This window comes from Balaenoptera ricei, chromosome 6 (genome assembly GCF_028023285.1).
Source record: "Balaenoptera ricei isolate mBalRic1 chromosome 6, mBalRic1.hap2, whole genome shotgun sequence".
NCBI classification, from domain to species: Eukaryota; Metazoa; Chordata; class Mammalia; order Artiodactyla; family Balaenopteridae; genus Balaenoptera; species Balaenoptera ricei.
Window position 1 is genome coordinate 103140430 of NC_082644.1, and position 15218 is coordinate 103155647.

At 44.9% G+C, this 15218-nt stretch overlaps 1 protein-coding gene across 9 annotated transcripts in view; it reads left to right on the forward strand.

Moving 5' to 3' along the window:
• Positions 1 to 15218, forward strand: part of ZNF618 (zinc finger protein 618) — a 185024-nt gene extending 169806 nt beyond the window's left edge. For 5 of the 9 annotated variants that reach the window (XM_059925429.1, XM_059925430.1, XM_059925426.1 and 2 more), the window contains 2 exons: positions 6613 to 6714; positions 7400 to 15217. In XM_059925429.1, coding sequence (XP_059781412.1) covers positions 6613 to 6714; positions 7400 to 8916 — 1619 coding nt within the window. In that variant the 3' untranslated portion in view covers positions 8917 to 15217. Of the gene's footprint in view, positions 1 to 6612; positions 6715 to 7399 lie in introns of all 9 variants that reach the window. The other 4 variants (XM_059925422.1, XM_059925425.1, XM_059925423.1 and 1 more) reach the window with 1 other exon arrangement.

Here is a 15218-nt window from a genome sequence, read left to right on the forward strand (position 1 = left end):
CCATTCATGTGGATGCCCTTTATTTTTCTTTTCTTTTTTATTCTTTCTTTTTTTCTTTCATTGACCTGGCTAGAACCTCTAATACATGTTGAATAAAATAGAGTGGACATTCTTATCTTGTTCCTGATCTTAAGAGGAAAGTTTTTCATGTTTAACCATTAACTATGATGTTGGCAGTGGGTTTTTCATAGATGCCCTTTGTCAAGTTGAAAAAGTTCCGTTCAATTCCTAGTTTGTTGAGTGTTTTTATCATGAAAGGGTGTTGGATTTTTGTCAAATAATTTTTCTGCATCTATTGAAATTATCATGTGGTTTTTGTCCTTTATTCTATTAATATGGTATTGATTTTTGTATGTTGAACTAACCTTGTATTCCTGGAATAAATACCACTTGATCATGGTGTATAACCTGTTGTATGTGTTGCTGGATTTGGTCTGCTCTATTTTATTAAGGATGTTTGTGTCTATATTCATAAGGCATAGTGGACTATAGTTTGTTTTATCTTGTGACTTCTTAGTCCTGTTTTAGTATCAGAATAATACCTGCCTCATAGAATGAATTGAGAAGTGTTCCCTTCTCTTCTATTTTCAGGAGAATTTGTGAAGGGTTCTTTTAACGTATTATAGAATTCACTGATGAAGCCATCTGAGCCTGGGCTTTCCTTTACTTTTCTTTTTTATGGTCGGTGTTTTGACTACTAATTCAGTCTTTTTAATAGATCTATCCAGATTTTCTACTTCTTGAATCAGTTTTAGTAGTTTGTGTCTTTCTAGGAATTTGTCTATTTCATCCAGGTCATCTAATTTGTTGGAATACTACTGTTCATAGTATTTCCTTATAATCCTTTTTATTTCTATCAGATCAGTAAACTTGGTTGTTTTTTGTTTCTTGTTTTTTGTTTTTGATGTCCTTTATGAGGTTGAGAAAGTTTCCTTCTCTTCCTAGTTTGCTGAGATTTTGTATCGTAGGCGGGTATTGAATTTTATCACATTTTAAAGTGCATTTATATCTATGGAGATGATTTTTCTTATTTTTGTTTTTCCTCTTAGTATAGGGAATTACACTGATTGGTTTTCTGTAACTATTCTATTTCTGGGGTAAGCTTCATTTATTCATGATATGTTATTATTTTTATTTTTATATTTTTTATTTTTGGCCACATGGCTTGCGAGATCTTAGTTCCCCGACCAGGGGTTGAACCCGGGCCACAGCTGTGAAAGTGCTGAGTCCTAACCACTGAACTGCCAGGGAACTCCCATGATGTGTTGCTATTTTTATATATTACTATATTTAGCTTGCTAATAGTTTGTTAAGGATTTTTGTGTATATGTTTATGAAGGATGTTGGTCTGTAGTTTCTTGTAATTTTTTTCTCTAGTTTTGGATCAGGGTAATGACAGCCTTATAAAATGATTTGGGAAATGTTCTTTCCTCTTCTAATTCTGGGAGAATTTGTTTAGAATTTGTATTATTCCTTCCTTAAATATGTGGTCGAACTTTCCAGTGAACCCATATGGGAATTTTCTTTGTGGGAAATTATGTAAACTATGAACTGAATTTCTTAATAGTTAAGAAATTCAGAACTTAATAGAACTTAAGAGATTTGAGGTTACCTGTTTCTTCTGGAGTGAACTTTGGTACTTTATATTTTTTAGGGTTTTTTTTTTTTTTGCCTCACTTAAGTGGTTGAATTTATTGGCCTAAAGTTGTTCATCATCAATTTAATCCCTTTAATATGTGTAGCATCTGTAGTGATGTCCCCTTCTTTTACTCCTGCTACTAATAATTTGTGTCCTCTTTTTCTTTTTTTAATGTTTCTTGTTAGAGGTTTATCAGTTTTACTGATCTCTACAAAGAATTAGCTTTCCGTTTCATCGATTTTTCTCTATTGTGTTTATCCATCTTCTGTTTCATTCATTTCTGCTTTTATCTGTATTATTTCCTTTCTTCTGCTTATGTTAGACTCAACTTACTCTTTAAACTTACTCTTCAGATCTCTTAGTGTAGAAGCTTTATAACACTGATTTTAAGTGTTTATTCTTTTCTGATATAATTATAAGTAACATTTATTTAGATGTATCCCACAAATTTTGAAATGTTATGTTTTAATGTTTAGTTCAAAACATTTTCTGATCTCCCTTATGTTTCTTTGACCTATGGGTCATTTACAACTGTGATGTTTAATATTCAAATAGTTGAAATTTTTCCAAATATCTTTTTGTTGTTGATTTCTAATTTAATTCAGTTATGTCAGAGACTATACTTTATATGATTTCAGTATTTTTCTATTCCACCTCCTTTTTCTGGTAATCTAGTTATATGTATATGGGACTGCTTGATGTTGTTCACTCTCTGTTCATTTATATTCAGTCTTTTTTTTTCTCTTTTCTCATGAGAGTAACAATTACTGAGAGAAGACAGTTGAAATTTCCAGTTGTAGGTTTATCTATTTCTTTTTTCAGTTTTCTCAGCTTTTGCTTCATGTGGTTTAATGCTCTGTTATCACTTGCACACACACTTAGGATTAGTATATATTCTTGGTGATTAGACCCCTTTATGCAAGGTCTCTTGTTACCCCTGATCATATTTCTTGTTCTGAGGTCTGTTTTTTCTGTAATACTATCACAAGCATCTCCACCTTTCTCTTCATTACTGTTTGTGTGGTATACCTTTATTTAACCTTTTACTTTTAACTTATCCATGTCTTCATATTTAAATAGGTTTCTTATAGATAGCATCTCATGGGGTCTTGCTTTTTTATTAAGTATGACAATGTCTACTTTTATTTGAAATGTGGAGACCATTTAAATTTAATGTGATTTCAGTATTATTGGGTTTAAATCTACCATTTTCGTATTTGTTTACTAATTGTTTCATTTGTTGCTTATTCCTTTTTCTCTAATTTTTTGCCTTATTTTGGACTGAGAATTTTTTATGGTTCCATTTTTATCTCTACAATGGATTTATTTGCTATAACTCTTTGTTGTTTTTTTTTATAGTCTATTTGGGTTTTAAACTATGCATTTCTAACTTATCAAGTCTACATTTAAAGGCTATTAGCCTTTTCATATTGTGTGAAAAACTTTCAACACAATCTTCTATTTCCCCTTCCTAGTCTTTCTTCTATTGTTAACATATGGTTTATTTCTACATATAATTACCACAATTCATTGTTATTTTTTTCCAGTGAGCAGTCAGTTGTCTTGTTAAAGAGATTAAAAATGAGGGAAAACACTTTTTATATCCATTCATGTACAGTTTCCAGAACTCTTTATTTCTTTCTCTAGATCCAGATTCCTATTTGATGTCATTTTTTTTAATAACTAGAGAACTTCTTTTAACATTTCTTATAGTTGCAGGTATGATTTTTTTTTTTTTTTTTGGCCCTTATTTTACCTCCATTTGTGGAAGATAGTATCACTGGATTTAGAATTTCCTTATTTTATTTTAAAAATATTTTTGTGTTTTTTTAAAATTGAAGTATAGTTGATTTATAATGTTGCATTAGTTTCAGGTGCACAGCAAAGTGATTCAGTTATACATACATACATATCTTTTTTTCAGATTCTTTTCCCTTACAGGTTATTACAAAATATTGAGTATAGTTCCCTGTGCTATACAGTGGGTCCTTGTTGTTTGTCTATTTTATATATAGTAGTGTGTATATGTTAATCCCAAACTTCTCAGTTATCCCTCCCCGCCTTTCCCCTTTGGTAACCATAAGTTTGTTTTCTGTGTCTGTGGGTCTGTTTCTGTTTTGTATTGATATATAAGTTCATTTGTATCATTATTTTAGATTCCACGTATAAGCGATATTACATGGTATTTGTCTGGCTTACTTCACTTAGTATGATAATCTCTAGGTCCATCCATGTTGCTGCAAATGGCACTATTTCATTCTTTTTTATGGCTGAGTAATATCCCATTGTATAAATATAATTTATATTATATAAATTTAGATTATAAATATAAATATAATATAAATATCTTCTTTATCCATTCATCTATTGATGGACATTTAGAATTTTTGGTTGGCATTCTCTTTTAATACTTTGTTCTGTTACCTGCTGGGTCTATTGTTATTCTTATTTTTGTTCCCCTGTACTTAATTTTTCCCCCTCTCTGGCTGCTTTTAAGAGTTTCTCTTGTCATTGGTTTTCAACAATTTGATTATGATACTGTGCCTTAGTGGTGTTTTCTTTATGTATTTCTGCTTGGGGTCAATTGAGCTTTTAGAACCTGGTTTTATGGTTTTCATCCAATTTGGAAAGATTCTGGCCGTTTCTTCAAATATTTTTTCTGCCTCACCCCCTTTTTCTGGGACTCCAATTATATTTATGTTAAACTACTTAACATTGTCCATGCTCCATTTATTTATTTTCAACCTTTTACTCTCTCTGTTTTTCATTGGGTAGTTTTTTTGCTCTGTCTCCAGCTTCACTGATTTTTTTTCAACAGCTGTTGTAAGCTCCTTATTGGCTAATTCCATCATCTCTGTCCTTTCTAGGTCTGTTTCTATTGATTGGTTTGTCTCCCGGTTATAGGTCATATTTTCCTACTATTTTGAATGTCTGGTGCTTATTAGATGAATGACACTGTGAATTTTATAGTGTTAGATGCTAGATTTTGTATTTTTTAAGAGTATTAAACTTGGCTTACAGTTTGTTACTTGGGATCACCTTAATACTTTGGAGGCTTGCTCTTTAAGTGTATTAGGGCAGATCTAGTGGCTTAGTCTATGGCTAATTTAGCCCCATAGTATTTCTCATGCATTGAGGTCTTTCCATTCTGGTTGAGGGGACACAGATGATTTCCCCCACGTGGGAGCCCTGGGAGTTATCAGCCTACTGCATTTTAGTGATTCTTTCCCTAGTCCTGTGGAATTTGACCCTATGCATAGGCAGATTAGCTACAGCAAAGACTCCAGGGAACCCCATTGTAATCTCCAGAGCTCTCTCTTTTTGTAACTCCCTCCTCTTTGGTACTTTTTCCTGTAAATTCTAGCTGTCTTGGGCCTGCCTGAACTTTAATCTCTGTCTCTTCAAGGGGACCGCTGGGCTCTGTTCAGTTCCCTGGTCCTACGCAGCAGCTTGAAAACTGCTTCCAGGCAGTAAGTCGCACAGTCAGAGAGCTCACCGCATTTGTTTCTTTTTCTGGGATCACGCCCTGGGTTGCCTGTCTGAAAGCAGTCATATCATCATGATTAGCAGGTGTTTGCATCCGGAGGGCAGAAGTGAAAGTCCCCTCCCCATCTTTTTTTGATGCATAGATTTGTTGGTTATTTGACTTGTGAGTCTAAAATATGTATCTATAAATAATACATATGACATTATGATTAAAGCTTGCTTTTCATTATCTTACGCATTTTCCCATGTTGCTCCAGTCTACATGACCACCTTTCTAGTGGCTGCAAAATATTCCTTGAGCGCACATCCCAGAGTCTCTTGACTAGTCTTGCAGGGTTGACTGAATATGTAGAAGTTGGGGAAGTCTCTTCTCTAGGTATGAATAGTGTGCCCTTGACCTCTAAGGCCTGATGCCTTTAACTGAGAAGAATGGAAGAAAGATGTCTGGCAACACTGAACAGAGGCTACTGACCGATTCATACCCTCAGGTTGTGAATTCTACCTGTAAGATGATGTCTCAAGGAAATACACCCACAGCAACAGCCAAAGAGCACAGAGAAACAATATTAGAATATTAGGCAAGTAGGTTCGTAGCAGAATAGTAATATTGTAAACGGCACAGCCCAGAAACTTAGGACTTGGAGTGTAGTTAAGCAATTTGTGGAATATCGTGTGATAAAAGATTGTGTGGCCATTTGTGATGATAAGCATGTAACTCAGACCATTTCCACTCAGATATGATCCTACAAAAATGTCAAGGAGTAACCGTGCATAGAGTATGGCATCTGCCCATTACTTAAAACTGAATACGGCTGCATATGCGCACGTTAACAAAAATTAGGGAAATGCAGGGAGGAGGCAGCTAGGAACCAGGGGACCTGGGATGTCCGTCCCAGCTCTGCTGCTGGTTTTCTGTGTTTTCCTGGGCAAACCCTTTCCTGTATCTAGACTTTGGTTTCCACTTCCTACATGTAATGAGGAGGTTGAGAATTGTATACTTTATGTCATATAGGGCTTTGGTTTTGTTGTGTTCATTTAAGTTTAAAATATACTAAACAGACGAAAAGGCACACTTTAAAGAAGCAAGAGTGTGAGATGCTTTTGGCCTCTTGGGGTGTAATGGGCACCCCCTCCTGGGTCTCAGAGCTAGAACTTTGTGTTGGGGGGGGGCCTCCCAGCCAGACTCGGGACACAGCGGTTCCCATTCCCTGAGTGCTTACTCCATGCTGAGCACTGTACCCAGCTCTTTTCCTGTATTATCTCTCGTTAGTCCTTCTAGCAATTGTGTGATTATCTTCATTCTTCCAAGTGATGAAAATGAGGCTTTGCAGGCCTCAGATAGTTGTCTTAGGAGCCCGGATTTGAACCCAGGCCTGAGTCCCAGAGGCCAGTCTTGCTTTCACCCGCATGCTCTAGTTCTCCTCGCCTGGTGAGCCGGCAGGCCTCTTGCACTTCAGGGAAACACACTGTCCCCTTTGTGCCCGCAGCGGACAACGAGAACAACATCGCCTCCAACCAGTCCCGATCGCCCCCTGCTGTCGTGGAGGAGAAGTGGAAGCCCCAGGCCCAGAGGAACAGTGCCAACAACAGTAGGTCTTTCCTGGGCGGACCCGGGGGCTGGTGGAAATCTACTACACCCACCTCCAGAGGCCTTCGCCCCAAACCCAGCTTGTTCCCCTCTGCTCCCACATCCCCACCCCTGTGTGTCTCCCATGGTGGTGCAAGACCCCGCATCATGGTTTCCAAAGCACTTTCACGCCTGAGACCTCATTGGTGGGAATTCTGACCTTGTGGGATGGACAGAGGCGGCCTGGGGAGAGGTGATCTGTTTGTGGTCAGAGAACACAAATTAGTGACAGAATCAGAATTAGAATCCAAATCCACTCTCCATGATTTCTCTTGTCTGCTTTTTCCTGACACTGTGGCCTCATGTATCTTATTCACTAGCGACTCCTGTGTTAGAGGCCATTCCTATATTGAGGAAGGTGTAAGACTGGTTGGCTTCAGAGGTCAAGGTGAATGACATGCAACAAGTATTTGCACACATATCACTACAGTCAATTCCCATGCTCACGGCAGGCATTACTAATCAATCACAGAACTTTATTCCTGTGAGACTGTCACATGTTAAAGACTGCCAAGACCATCAGTTTGTGTGCAAGATGAAATCTGTTCATAATTCCTAATACGAGATGCTTGAGTATTAGGCCACTGCCAGACCAAGGAGCCTTGACTGGCAGGGTTAATCACACCTCTCTTTGTGTCCCCTGCCAGCCACGACCAGTGGTTTAACACCTAACAGCATGATCCCCGAGAAGGAGCGGCAGAACATCGCAGAGCGGCTGCTGCGGGTCATGTGTGCCGACTTGGGCGCGCTGAGCGTGGTGAGCGGGAAGGAGTTCCTGAAGCTGGCCCAGACGCTGGTGGACAGCGGCGCCCGCTACGGGGCCTTCTCAGTCACCGAGATCCTGGGCAACTTCAACACGCTGGCGCTGAAGCACCTGCCGCGCATGTACAACCAGGTGAAGGTGAAGGTGACGTGCGCCTTGGGCAGCAACGCCTGCCTGGGCATCGGCGTCACCTGCCACTCGCAGAGCGTCGGCCCCGACTCCTGCTACATCCTCACGGCCTACCAGGCAGAGGGCAACCACATCAAGAGCTATGTGCTGGGCGTGAAGGGCGCGGACATTCGCGACAGCGGCGACCTGGTGCACCACTGGGTGCAGAATGTGCTGTCGGAGTTCGTGATGTCGGAGATCAGGACAGTGTACGTGACAGACTGCCGGGTGAGCGCATCCGCCTTCTCCAAGGCCGGCATGTGCCTTCGCTGCTCAGCCTGTGCCTTGAACTCGGTGGTGCAGAGCGTGCTGAGCAAGCGGACGCTGCAGGCCCGCAGCATGCACGAGGTCATCGAGCTGCTCAGTGTGTGCGAGGACCTGGCGGGCTCAACCGGCCTCGCCAAGGAGACCTTCGGCTCGCTGGAGGAGACCTCGCCGCCGCCCTGCTGGAACTCGGTCACGGACTCGCTGCTGCTGGTGCACGAGCGCTACGAGCAGATCTGCGAGTTCTACAGCCGGGCCAAGAAGATGAACCTCATCCAGAGCCTCAACAAGCACCTGCTCAGCAACCTGGCCGCCATCCTGACCCCGGTGAAGCAGGCGGTCATCGAGCTGAGCAACGAGAGCCAGCCCACCCTGCAGCTGGTGCTGCCCACCTACGTCAGGCTGGAGAAGCTGTTCACGGCCAAGGCCAACGACGCGGGCACCGTCAGCAAGCTCTGCCACCTCTTCCTGGAGGCGCTCAAGGAGAACTTCAAGGTGCACCCGGCACACAAGGTGGCCATGATCCTGGACCCACAGCAGAAGCTGCGGCCCGTCCCGCCCTACCAGCACGAGGAGATCATCGGCAAGGTGTGCGAGCTCATCAACGAGGTCAAGGAGTCCTGGACCGAGGAGGCCGACTTCGAGCCCGCCGCCAAGAAGCCCCGCTCCGCCCCCGGCGAGAACCCCGCTGCCCAGGAGGACGACCGGCTCGGGAAGAACGAAGTGTACGATTACCTGCAGGAGCCCCTCTTCCAGGCCACCCCGGATCTCTTCCAGTACTGGTCGTGCGTGACCCAAAAGCACACAAAACTCGCCAAGCTCGCCTTCTGGCTCCTCGCGGTGCCAGCCGTGGGGGCCAGGAGCGGGTGTGTAAATATGTGTGAACAAGCACTTCTCATCAAAAGGAGGCGACTGCTCAGTCCAGAAGATATGAACAAACTCATGTTTCTGAAATCCAACATGCTTTAAGACTTCCGGATGAAAAGAAAGAACAAAGAAAAAAGAAGAGAACGTTAGGAAAAAAAAAAAACCACACAACACTGTCGCAAACAAAGAAAAAGGAATTTAAGTTCTAAACACTGTGGACCTCATTATAAATGCCCCCTAGAAACTTAAGTGCTTTTTTCAGTGTGTGTGTGCATGTGTGTACACAATCACGCGTGCGCACTTTGGGCGTGGGCGGCTGTGCTCATCTGCTTGGCCGCAGAAGTGTCACACACGCATGCACACACATACTCCCCTGGTGCATGTATGCACGCCTGCTCGTGGGCGCGTGTGCATTAAACTGGGCGTGTCAGGAAAGCTGAGTGTTTGGGAAAGAGGGAAGATGTTTCACCTCCTTTTCTCAGTAAGGGGGCTTTAAAAGACTCCATTTTCAGGTGCGCAGATTGGTAGAAAACTGATGTAAAATGTTCAGGCAGCTGAGATCTGAAGTGACTTGACGCTCTCTGTCCTTCACTCTGTGGTCCCCCTTGCCCTCCATCCCCCTCCCCAAGCCTTCCTGACCCTATTGTACCCCACCCCTCCCCGGCTGCCCTGCCATGGATTCTCCAAACTGCATCAGATGGACAGCTTCTGCACTGGACTTTGTTCTTGTTCACCTTCAGGGCATTGAGCTGCTGCCTTTGTGATACCCTTGGGTGTCATGGGGCAGCCGCCTTAGAAACACACCTATCTATCTCCCCAAATCAGGAAAGGAGACTTTAAGAATATAAAGCTGACCTTTTGCTTTTTAATATAAAATAGAAAAAAAAAGACATTTTTCAAAGAGGTATAAATACTGTCTCCACTCCTTAATAATTTTTTTCCTAACATTTTAGCAGTTTTTACTTTTTTTTTTTTCAAATTTGATTTAGGCTCTGCTAGGAGGCACTGAATGTCTGTAACTTATATTTTGGAGGTTTTTTTTGTTTGTTTTTTGATTGCCCTTTTTGTTCCTCAAGTCACACTGTAAACTAGCTCATCTCAGTGGTATATTCAATATCCTAAGGTTTTTATTAGACTTCCCTGTACAGTCCAGTTTTCCTGTATTTGAACAGCCAAGACCATGAACTTGGCTGTGCTGTTTGGAGACCAGGAGTGGGGTTGGAGTCACAGGTTTCACAGACGTGGGGTTCGGTGGAAGCCATAGGGAAGCATGTGGCTTAGGAGTTCTCCTGAATGTAAGTGGAAGACCGCCCTCCTGGCTCGCTGTGTCTGGTACTGCGAATGTCTGATTTCTATACCCAGAGTGCATTACACTACTCGCCACGTCACTGACCCTTCCAGCTCAGCAGGGACTCCTGAGTTGATCCATGTTCACATCCATCACACCTCAGACCCACGGCCTCCTCTCCCCAGGACACCGGGGATTCCGGCGGGTCCGCTGCCCACAGCCCTGGGGGGGTCCCCACGCGAGCCTCAGCCCTCCTTCTAGGACAGTAGTTGAGCACGATGCCTTGTGGGCCAAATGATGGATGTTTTGAGGGTGAAATGGCATTAGGCCACTTTCAACTTGATGCTGTGAAAGATGTTTTTAGGCTTTTTTTCTCTGTGAGCAGTTTAGGTTCCACACACTCAGCCTAAATGCCAACAGGGTGACCCTTTCCTCTCTGAAGAGGTGGTTCCGTCAGGATCAGTGCTCAGCCTCCCACCCCACCTCTCAGTGAATGAAGTGCTGGTGGTCCCATATCCCCCCCAGTGCCCACGACTGTGGGATAGAGATAGTTACACCAAGGCTGAGGATGCCTACCATCGTGGGGGGCCGTTTGCAAAGGCACATTCTACCATCTTGGGGGTTGACCAAGTCCACTCCTTCCCTTCCTAGTAACAAAACATTGTTCAACTGTGAGATACCTCGACTACAAAAAGCACTGTACAGCGGCCCTCTCCCCCAGGTCCGTGGCAGTAAAGTTGGGGAAGTAAAGTTGATTTGAAAACTCAAGGCTTAGGATCATGGACCAGAACACTGTCCCAGGTGTCAAGCCTGCTCACTTTGCCTCGTGAGAACTAACCCTCCGAGTCTTGGACACACTGAAAGGCATTCAAAGTGGGCCGTTTCCCCATTCACTCCAGCAAGCCATGGTCTCAGGAACCACCATGCCATTTCCTCTCCCAGAGAAGTTCTGGGTATTAACTCCACAGCACTTCCAATTGGGGTCACGCCATCAGAAGAGCCTCCATCTGCACTGGACAGTCACCTCATGTCGCTTCCTAGAATATATGGGAGCATTGGCAGACTTTTCAATGAGACTTTTGGGGGCATTCCAGAAGGTGGCTGCAGGGTTGCTGATGGGTGACAGATGCCTACAGCAAATGGCCTCCAGCTTTGCTTTGCTGCTGGAGAAGGGTCCGTGACCTGGCACTCTGAACCACATGAGGAGGATGGGAGCTGCTCGTTTTGTGTGGTCAGTGGGAGCCAAGCCTTGGAGCCCATCCTCCCTCTTCTTAGAGCGGAGCTGTGCTGTTGTTGCCTCATTATCGGGCCACTCAGTCAGCAAATAGGCATTTCACTTTCTTGCAAAGCCATCAGGACCAAGCCCTGGTATCAGCGTTCTTCTCTTCAGAAAAATTCAAGTCTTACTAAATTCCAGTTATCTAGTCATATGTGTCTCCTCCTGTCCTGTTCCTCCTTTCCGCCTCAGTTCAATCCTTAGGGCTTGGCGTGCCCTGCAGGTGTGATGTGAGTGCCACTAGGTCTCGGCAAGCTGTCTCCTGGGGCTGCCTCATCCAGATACGGGAACAAGGTGGCAGGTAGTCATTTCTCTCTTGCAGCTTCTGGTTCTTCAGAAACTCGTTGCCAACGGGAAAGGCGGTACCAAGGTGCCCCCTCCATCTGTTTTCTCATGCAGGCAGCTCCCATAGTGCAGAGCCCGTTGCAGTGAACAGCTTCATAAAACCCAAAGATCTCACAGGTCCAGCCACTGGCCCCTCATCTCCAGCAATATCCACCCTATCCAAATTCTAGCTCAGCCAAAGGATTGAGGTCGGCTCTTCCAGTTCATCTCCCGGCCCCTAGCCTGGCATTGACCTTCGGAAAGTTTTTGTCTTCTGCCTCCCAGTTCTGTGACCACTCTAGGACTTTACAGCTCAAGGCGGTTGCCTGCTGACTTGGACACAACTTGCCTGAACCGTGTGATTCCCAGGACAGAAATGGCCTTTGCGTTGACATACACGGACCCCAGAGGGGAGGTGGAGAAAACACACCTCTACTCTGCAGGGTTTTCCCCCTCATCTGAGGTCAGTTGGCTTCACCACCAAAGCCCAAGCCAAAGACCATAGCCTCATGGGTGGTCCCTCAGATTTGAAGTAACTGGCGGGTCTCGGCTCCACCAAGAGCAGCGGTGCCATCCCAGTCGTCGTGAGTGGATGCCCTTGTGCCGACATGGTTCTTTTTCCCTGTGCCCAGGTCCACCAGCCAGGCCTCCCTCCAGATGGTAGTTAGAAACCAGGAAACAAAACAGAGGGGCCACTGGGCAAAGCTCCTTTCTGGCCGCACTTCATCTCGGAGTTCACGGCATAGAAAGCCACCTGCTGTGTCCACGGGCGAGGACGCCTTGCCACCAACCTGCCTGACGGCCTCATGCTTGGCGTTCGGGGTTTGGCTCTTGGCTGGGAAAAGAGTGCTGAGGTTTCCTGATGAGGAGAGGACAGTCCGATGACACAGTTGAGAAGTTCTGCGTCTCCAGATTTCTGGAAAGGACTTTTTTTGACACCAGCTCTGTAGGCTGGCAAGCGTCTTCTCCTTCAGTTTGCTCCTTTCTCTCCTGCACTTTAGAGAAACACCAGAGAAAAACTCTGCAAGGCGTGTTTTCCACTGTGAAGCGGACCCTCTGCCTTTAGGGGTCCTCTAGGCTTGCGCCTGCACTTGGACTAGACTCCTTGGAAAGCGGGCATCTGAAGAGCTGCATTCAGGGATTCAGCACGCATTCTTGGGGGCCACAGGTTCACAAGAAAGGTTTGGAATGAACCCGGGATGTGGATGGAGAAGGGAGATCCTGTGAGAAATGGCCCAGAAGGGGACAGTACCTGGATGTTGCCATGATGATGGATGTGCTTGCAGAGACGGGAAGAGGAGGCACCCAAAGCACGGCCGGCAGTCTCCTCCTGCCCCCCCTGAGCCGGGCAAGTTCATAGCTCTGCCCCTTGCCTTGGGCACGGCGACAGCGCCTCTGTCCCTGGGACGTACCTGAGGGAGGGCTTCTAGGAAGGCTGCTGGTTTAGATGAAAGCCAGAGGCTAAGTAAGGCTCAGGCGGTCCTCTGGAGACAGCGGGTGGGGGGCTCCTGTCTCGGCCCCCCTGTATCCCGCCGGGCCAGTGGGAGAACTGGGAAGCGCCTGCCCCCTCTTCACTGTGGCTAATGTCTGCTAGACCAGTTATGGTGGACCAATGATACAGTGTTTTCCCTCCTCGGTTTCCCACCCGGTTTCCCCTTTGCGGGGTTTTGTGGAGGATTGTGTTGTTGTTGTTGCTTTTCTTCCTCTCTCCTTTGCGTTTGAGGATCGTGGTCAGCGGAGCCCCGCCGTTCCCTGGAGGGGCCCTGTAGTTTCTGTGCGAAGAGGCACCAGCTCCTGCTTTGATGAGGGTGAAGGGCATCGGGTTGCTGTTTGTCATATTCATGCCCCTTCACCACCACGGGCATTGCTTTAAAGGTTCAACTGCTGTACAGAGAAGGATTTGCTGAGTTTGCAGCTGGGTGTCAGCATCAGGACCCATAGGGGCCCTCCCCACCCATGCGTCCCACTGGGCACCTTGACTCTTCGAACCAAAGTTCCTTAAAGGGGCACAGCCCAGCCTGGTCCGCAACCTCAGGGGCCTGGGATCCCTGTGGCGCTTCCTGAAGTCCAGCTTGGCAAGAGACCATGGGGTCTGAGGCCAGCCAGAAAGGGGGCTCCTCCCACAACCCAGGTGCCAGCCAGTCCCCACCTGGGACCCTTCCCTCCCACCCAGCCAGGGTGGCCGGGTTCCAAGGCGGTGAGCGAGCTCGTGGACTGGCACGGGGCTGGAGACAGAGGGACCTGCGGGGCTGGAGGCTCCCAGACCCGCCGGGCAGTGCGTCCAGGGTCATTCAGATGCCAAGCATCAGGAAATCATTTTGTACAACCACCTGAAGCAGAGATATTTTTTAAAAAGCATAAATTATTTTCAGTTGTTTTCTGATGATCCTCCCTTTTTCTTTTCCCCGTAACTTTGCGTCGGTGATTCTTTCACATCAGGTAAATCTTGAGAAAGCCTTGGTGCCCCTCCTCCCAGGCCCCACTCAGTACCCATGCGTGTGCACCCTCATCCTTTCTCAGTAGTTAAGACGTTCTAGGCAATACCGTAGGCACAGCTGACTGTGTCTCTCTCTTCGAGTGCAAGAAACTCAAGTCATCTTTAAAAAATACAAAAAAAAAAATTTACAAAAAAACAAACACAAAAAAAATATCTTTTTTAGGCCAGAGTTTTCTACAGGTATTAATGAATATTTTTCTTAATCCTTATAAGTTTTATGTGTTTAATATTTCTTAATACCGGTAGCATTAATTTATACTTTTGTAGCAACACAATATTTTTATAAACAGCCAGTGCTTTGGCTCAAGTCTCCACAAGGGGTTTATGCAGGGTTATCTTGGGACCCTGTGTACCATGTACTGTATTTAAAAAAAAAAGTTACCTAGTGTCACCCTTGCTGTGTTAATTAACAAAAGACGTTGTTTGCGGTCTCCTGTGTCGTTGGTGTGGACCCAACAGTTCTCCAAGGAGTCACATTGCATGGGGGTTGAGTTGACAGTTCTTGTGATATGTAAACCCCCGAGACCAAACTTGAGGGTTTATTTAGGCTTTTCTGTTTGTCCTTTGGATTTTGGGTTTCATTTCGTTTTGGTACCGTTTCTCCATTTACGGCCAAATCAGTTTTCTGGTGTTTAAAACTTTTATTGATGTCAAATGGAGGAAAGGAACAGGAAAAAAAAAAAAAAAAAAAAAGATTTTTACAAAGTAATAAAATTTAAAACTGAGCTGTTTAAATGTTGCTGTTTTTACCTGTCTGTTCTTGTCCAAAAGTGGGACATTCCCAGGGAGAAGAGGAAGGTTCCACCTGGTTCCTTAAATCGCCAAAAGCCCCTGCCCAGAAATCAGCACCCCCCTACCCCCCGAATTCTTGCAACATTATTTCCTGGTTGGTTGATGCCAAGGTAAAAAGACATCCTTTTAATGGTTAGAGAGGATCAGTTGCTTAAATGATTTCATGTCAGTGTTGTATTTATGGTTTTACAATAAAACAACCTTTAGGAAGATGGCAGTGCGTGGTG